The sequence below is a fragment of the Anopheles moucheti genome, unplaced genomic scaffold, assembly GCF_943734755.1.
Source record: "Anopheles moucheti unplaced genomic scaffold, idAnoMoucSN_F20_07 putative_Y_36, whole genome shotgun sequence".
Lineage (NCBI taxonomy): Eukaryota > Metazoa > Arthropoda > Insecta > Diptera > Culicidae > Anopheles > Anopheles moucheti.
The window spans coordinates 131,208-138,744 of NW_026453686.1; the positions used below are offsets into that span (position 1 = coordinate 131,208).

Genomic DNA, 7,537 nt, shown 5'->3' on the forward strand with positions numbered 1-7,537 from the left:
TGCATGTAAACTCAATCCTGGTAGAATTCCATAGCAAAGTACAAAGTTCGTAACGGATGCACCAATTTAGTTGAAATAGACAGTTTTTGCATGTAAACTCAATCCTGGTAGAATTCCATAGCAAAGTACAAAGTTCGTAACGGATGCACCAATTTAGTTGAAATAGACAGTTTTTGCATGTAAACTCAATCCTGGTAGAATTCCATAGCAAAGTACAAAGTTCGTAACGGATGCACCAATTTAGTTGAAATAGACAGTTTTTGCATGTAAACTCAATCCTGGTAGAATTCCATAGCAAAGTACAAAGTTCGTAACGGATGCACCAATTTAGTTGAAATAGACAGTTTTTGCATGTAAACTCAATCCTGGTAGAATTCCATAGCAAAGTACAAAGTTCGTAACGGATGCACCAATTTAGTTGAAATAGACAGTTTTTGCATGTAAACTCAATCCTGGTAGAATTCCATAGCAAAGTACAAAGTTCGTAACGGATGCACCAATTTAGTTGAAATAGACAGTTTTTGCATGTAAACTCAATCCTGGTAGAATTCCATAGCAATGTACAAAGTTCGTAACGGATGCACCAATTTAGTTGAAATAGACAGTTTTTGCATGTAAACTCAATCCTGGTAGAATTCCATAGCAAAGTACAAAGTTCGTAACGGATGCACCAATTTAGTTGAAATAGACAGTTTTTGCATGTAAACTCAATCCTGGTAGAATTCCATAGCAAAGTACAAAGTTCGTATCGGATGCACCAATTTAGTTGAAATAGACAGTTTTTGCATGTAAACTCATTCCTGGTGGAACTTCATAGCAAAGTACAAAGTTCATAACGGATGCACCAATTTAGTTGAAATAGACAGTTTTTGCATGTAAACTCAATCCTGGTAGAATTCCATAGCAAAGTACAAAGTTCGTATCGGATGCACCAATTTAGTTGAAATAGACAGTTTTTGCATGTAAACTCAATCCTGGTAGAATTCCATAGCAAAGTACAAAGTTCGTATCGGATGCACGAATTTAGTTGAAATAGACAGTTTTTGCATGTAAACTCAATCCTGGTAGAATTCCATAGCAATGTACAAAGTTCATAACGGGTGCACCAATTTAGTTGAAATAGACAGTTTTTGCATGTAAACTCAATCCTGGTAGAATTCCATAGCAATGTACAAAGTTCATAACGGATGCACCAATTTAGTTGAAATAGACAGTTTTTGCATGTAAACTCAATCCTGGTAGAATTCCATAGCAAAGTACAAAGTTCGTATCGGATGCACGAATTTAGTTGAAATAGACAGTTTTTGCATGAAAACTCATTCCTGGTGGAATTTCATAGCAAAGTACAAAGTTCGTTTTGGATGGATCAATTTAGTTGAAATAGACAGTTTTTGCATGTAAACTCAATCCTGGTAGAATTCCATAGCAAAGTACAAAGTTCGTATCGGATGCACGAATTTAGTTGAAATAGACAGTTTTTGCATGTAAACTCAATCCTGGTAGAATTCCATAGCAATGTACAAAGTTCATAACGTGTAAGAAATTTCCACTGGCAGGATGCTAGGATGTGGCGTAGCCAATAGTGTGATTTATCCGTGGTGTGTATGTCTTTTCTCGCGGGCTTACAATTTTCAACTGTTTATTCGATCGTTCCATAAATTCATTTTACATGTAGTTCATTCGTTTCATTTCTCTAGTGTTCCTAATCTGTCATGACGCGTCCGTTTATACTGCTAGCTCGTAGTGTTGTCAAAGGGTAACAAATACAACACATAAATTCATGAAATCTTTCCTAATCTTAACGTATAAATTCCAACATTCCGGCCACCAAAAGAGAATTCTTTTAAACCCTTAACTATACTTATGATTCTAAGGTAATTCATGCAGCAAAAATCCTAGATATGCTCGTTAGCACTATCCTACCACTTTCCACTCAGTGTTTACAACTGATGACAGTTGTCTCAGCAATGATCGCTCATTGTTTACTCTGTGATCACACGTTCTATTGGATCAATCGGTCGTGGTAATAGAGCTAACCTATTCGCGGCTCGTGTTATTGCTTTTCCCCCGGCTGTGCGCAACGTAACTACGCGTGTGACTCCGTCCTTGCCAGGGTGTAGCGCTGTAATGCGTCCCAGCGGCCACACGGTCGGGTGGAGATTGTCCTCCTTTATGATCGCGAGCTGATTGATCTCCAGCTCAACCGGCGCGTTGTTGTAGTGCTTAGCTCGAGCCTGAAGCTGCTGCAGATACTCCGGATACCATCGTGACCAGATTTGCTGGACTTGCTTCTGCACGAGTTGGTATTCCTTTAGGCGGTTGCTCGGAATGTGCCTCATGTCAACCTCTGGTACAGCCTGCATATTGCTTCCTACAAGAAAATGACCAGGAGTTAGTGCTTCCGTGTCTGAGGGTTCGTCCGATAACGGAATTAGAGGGCGAGAATTCAGACATTGCTCGACCTGAGCAAGAAGGGTGAGCATATTCTCCTGCGTTATGCTAGTAGTGCCAATTATCTTCATCATATGCCTTTTAGCCGACTTCACTGCCGCTTCCCAAAGTCCTCCAAAATGAGGTGCCCGTGGAGGTATGAACTTCCAATCCATTTCATTGTTGGCACACCAGTCGACTATGCTCCTGCGGTCCTCATCGTTGGTCTTCAGCATCTCGTAGAGACGACGTAGTTCGTTGGCAGCTCCCTTGAACGTTGTCGCGTTGTCTGAGTGTAACTCACACACCTTGCCACGGCGGGCAACAAATCGACGTAGTGCTGCCAAGAACGCTGTTGTTGTCAAATCACTGACCAACTCGATGTGAATTGCCCTGGTCGCAAAACAAACGAAGATAGCAATATATGCTTTCGTAGGACTTCGGTTTCGGACTGTCGACTTGATCATGAATGGGCCACAGTAGTCCACTCCGCTGATCGAGAAGGGTCTATTCGGAGAAACCCTTGATGTCGGCAAATCAGCTATTGCTTGTTTTATCAGTGTGGGCTTGTTTTTGAAACAAACCTGGCAGCGATGGAAAACAGCCTTTGAAAGGTTTCTACCACCGATCATCCAAAACCTTTGGCGAAGTGTGGCTAGTAATAGCTGGGGACCAGCATGTAACAACTTTACATGATACGCCACTGCCAGTAAAACACTCAATGGATGCTTCGACGATAGAATAATTGGGTGTTTGCCTTCTTCTGATAATTCAGCATTACCAAGCCGGCCACCGATGCGTAACATACCGGTATGATCGAGGTAAGGTGACAACCATTTCAATTTGGAGCTCGATGAAATCTGTTTTTCCTTTTTCAGGTATGTTATCTCATCGGCAAATGAGTCCTGTTGAGCCAAGAAGCATAGCTTCAACTCCGCTCTTCGCAGTTCCAAAGCCGTAAGCGGTGGAATAGTGTTCTCAAGCTTCCCGATGATAGTCTGCTTCTTGCACCTGACCATTGATGCATTGCGAAGACAATCAATGAATCGTAGACAGTATGCCATCACACGTCTCATTCTGTTGTAAACGGAGAACCGCTCGAAGAAGGTGCCACGGAATTCACACTTCGTAGAAACTGTTACGATCCGTGACGCAGCTACTCGTTCTTCAATGTCCCCGTCGTGCTTCTTTGGGATTGGTGCAGATTTTGGCCATTTGTCTTGGCCGTAAGCCAACCACTGAGGCCCACGCCACCAACGATTACACTCCAACAGTTCTTCCGGCTTTAGTCCTCGTGATATGTCGTCCGCCGGATTGTCACTACCAGGGACATGACGCCATTCTGCCACTCTTATCTCTTCCTGGATCTGTGCCACCCTGTTGGCAACAAACGGGTTCCACCGACGTGGTGGGGAATTCAGCCAGTATAACACCGTCATCGAGTCTGTCCAGCAAACGGCTATCGTAGAAGTCGTAAGAGCCCGACTCACCTTCTGGTACAATTGAATTGCCAATCGTGCGGCACAGAGCTCCAACTTGGCAATTGAGTGCGTATTTGCCAATGAAACTACCTTGGATTTGGCAGCCAATAGTTTCACTGAAGTTGTGTGCATTGACTCTGCACGCACATAGCAGCAAGCTCCATAAGCAGTTTGTGACGCATCAACAAAAACGTGCAGTTGTAGGTTGACCGTCTTTGGATGAGCAACAAATCGAGGCACTCGGAGTTTGCGTAGCAAATATAAGGTAGAGTGAAACTTTCTCCACTCTTCTTGGAGGTCGTTGGGTAGTGCACGATCCCAATCGTATGCCTTTCCATCATGCCTTAAACACCACAACCGCTGCAGAAAGACTTTCGCCAGGATGATGGTCGGACCCAGTAGGCCAATAGGGTCAAAAATGCTTGCGGTATACGACAATACAAGGCTCCTTGTTAATACTTCTGCCGGTGATGGAAGATCGACCTTGAAGCAAAACATATCGTTTCCGGGTTCCCAAACTAACCCTAATGTGCTGACTGCTTGTCCATCCTTCCACTCGTGCAAGGATTGAATCGCAAGATCCTCCTGTGGCACGTCTCGTAGTGACTCCGGAACGTTAGAAGCCCATTTCTTCAAAGTGAAGCCAGCTGAATTCAGCATAGCTGAAATTTGATTCCGAACTGCTATGGCTTCGTTTATATCGGTCGCTCCGGTAAGCAGATCGTCAACATAAAAATCATGCAGGACGGGATTTACAGCCTTCGGGAACTTGTCCTTATGGTCATGGGCAATCTGCTGCAGTGTTCGAGTGGCTAGAAACGGAGCCGACGCCGTACCGTACGTGACTGTTGTCAGCTCATACGTTGCAATGGGATCTACTTGGCTCTCTCTGTATCGTATACGCAAAAGATTCCGGTCCTGATCACTGTGGAGAATCTGACGATACATTTTCTCTACATCCGCAACGATTGCTATGGCATGAGACCGGAATCGCAAGATGATCGACAAGAGATCCTCTTGAACGATTGGCCCAACTAACAGGGTGTCATTGAGGGAGTATCCAGAAGTCGTTTTGCAGGATGCATCAAAAACGACTCGTACTTTGGTGCTTGTGCTGGATTCCTTCAGCACTGCATGATGAGGTATGTAACAATGTGTTATGCTGTCATCCACCGGTTCTGTAAGTTTCCTCATATGCCCCAGCTCCTCGTACTCTCTCATGAACCTTTTGTATTCAATATCCATTTCAGGATTGCTCTTCAAACGACGTTCCACACCTAGCAGTCGACGATCGGCGATCGCCCTTGATAGTCCAAGCACACGGGATGAACTTAGATTCTGAGGTAGAGAAACGACGTACCGACCTTGTGCATTACGATGAGTGGTGGCAACGTAATGTTTTTCACACATGTTCTCTTCCACTGACATAGCTGGACCCTCCATGATGCTCTCTGTCTCCCAAAACCGTTGTAGCATCCCATCAAGCGTAGCTTGAATGGTCGTTGTGTGACATGACCGCTGAATGGATGTCGATACAAGGGAGGTATTGCCAGCAACTGCCCAACCGAAGGGAGTTTCAACCAGCCACGGTTTGCCCTTTCCCAATGAAAGTTTCCTACCGGTGTGCATCTCCCAATATGCTTCACTTCCTATCACAACATCGATTTTGGCAGGGATGTTGAATGCCTCATCTGCTAGATTGTCTGTTGGGAATTTCCACGCAGTCACATCTATCGGTTCCGTAGGAATGTCCATTACTGGATTTTTCAGCACGAGGAACTCAAGCTGACTCGAAAATTGCTGCGATTTCGACTCTACGGTGGCTACAATGCAGCCCTTAATCTGCTGTGATGCCTGCCCGATACCCGACACCGTGACGTTAACCTTTGACTGCGTTGATAACATTCGCCTTGCCAATGAATCCGAAATCAAATTACACATGGACCCAGAGTCCAACAATGCTCGAGCTTCGTATCTGAATCCATGATCATCTACTAGGTTGAGAACGACCGTTTCGAGGCATACTGCATCGACATCCGCATGAACACTCAATATAGCTTTCGGATGTAGATGATCATGCAACATGCTGTGGTGACGTGCATTGCATGTATTGCATCGATGGCTCGAGCTGCAGGATTTTACTTGATGCCCTCTGTTCAAACAATTCCAGCACAACCGTTCACTAACGATGATTTGTCGCCGCTGATGCAGTTCTTTCTTTGCAAATTCCGGACAGGTCCGGAGATTGTGCATTTCTGCACAACCTAACGGACACGACGACGATGGTACGGTTGCTGGATTGGGTTGCGGCCTCCGTGCCGTTGCTGCATTCACCCCAGCCTTTAGTCTCATTTTCTGTTCACTGCCGGTCATTTTTCTCGATTGCTGAATGCACTCGACTTTTCTTGAATGCAACTCCGTTTCCTGCGCATATGTCCTCGTCGACCGAAGGATTCGGACGCGATCCTGTAGGAAATCTATCAATTGTTTGTACTTATCTTTTTCATGATGCGCAGAAAATTTTTCCCAGGCAAGGATGGTGCTCGAATCCAGCTTCAGGAACAGCATATTCGTCAACGGGGTGTCCCATGTCTCGATCGGCTCGTTCAGCTTCCTCAATCCGTTGACATGCCGCGTGAATTCATCGACTAGCTGCGCGAGTTCATCCACGTTCTCCGACTGCACAGCGGGAAGATAGTGAATCTTCCTGTAATATTCACGGGTCAGCATTCGCGGGTTGTCATAACGTTTCAGCAGGGAGTTCCAAGTGACGGCGTAATTATCTGCCGTCAGAGTGGTATGCTCGAAGAGCAAACCGGCATCACCCTTCAGTGACGACAGCAAATACTGTAGCTTCATAATCGATGGGATGTCCACAGAAGAATCAATCATAGCCACGAATCTGTCCCGGAACGTCAACCATTTTGTCGAATCACCGTCGAACGTTGGTAATTCGATTTTCGGCAGGCGGAGATTAATCGACCCAGTATGGCTGGTCGACAGGGCACTCGCGTTGGCATACAGAAGAGAAGCATTAAGAGGGTTAGCCTCCGTAGGCTGTTGCTGAAGAAAGAAACCCTTTAAGCGTCGGAAACGCGAATCCATATCACACCGTTCCTGTATGTAACCGTCGATGGCTTCGGGACGGTCATCTAACTCTTCCAGCTTAGAGATAGCATCCATAAAATCCGCCTTGTGGCATTCCAACTGTTCCAAGCATACCGGAATATCGCCACTATCCCTAGCCGTGTAGGAATCCTTAAACTGTTCCAGGTTTTGTATTAACGCATGCGATTGGCGCTTTTTCAATTGCGCGGCTTTGATCTTCTTCTCCATTTTCAAATCAGGACGCTTTATCACTCACACTCGAACACGTATTACACCAATTGTCGCGCACTTAAAGTCAAGTCCTGGTGTATGTAGTAGTGAGCACGGTCACGTATTGCACTCGGGCGCGGGAACGTTGCACACAACTTGCGCACAAGATAGAGTTCACGGGAGTTTAACGCGGGAAACCACAAGTTCAAAATGGGCACATGCGTCGCTGGCTGTTGCCAAAGGAACGCTAAGCTTGCGGGACGCGAAGCTAACGATACACGAATGTTATTGATACGGAGTATCTAATC

General features: G+C 45.2%; 1 protein-coding gene across 1 annotated transcript; it reads right to left on the bottom strand.

The window, feature by feature from the left end:
- Nucleotides 1-2,090: 2,090 nt before the first annotated feature.
- Nucleotides 2,091-7,247, bottom strand: LOC128309295 (uncharacterized; the record flags this gene model as incomplete). Its single annotated transcript, XM_053045652.1, has 2 exons — nt 4,435-7,247; nt 2,091-2,823 (listed from the first exon to the last, which is right to left on the bottom strand). Coding segments are annotated over exons 1-2 (3,546 nt in total), but the record flags the coding sequence as incomplete, so codon positions are not given.
- Between the last annotated feature and the right edge of the window lie 290 nt (nt 7,248-7,537).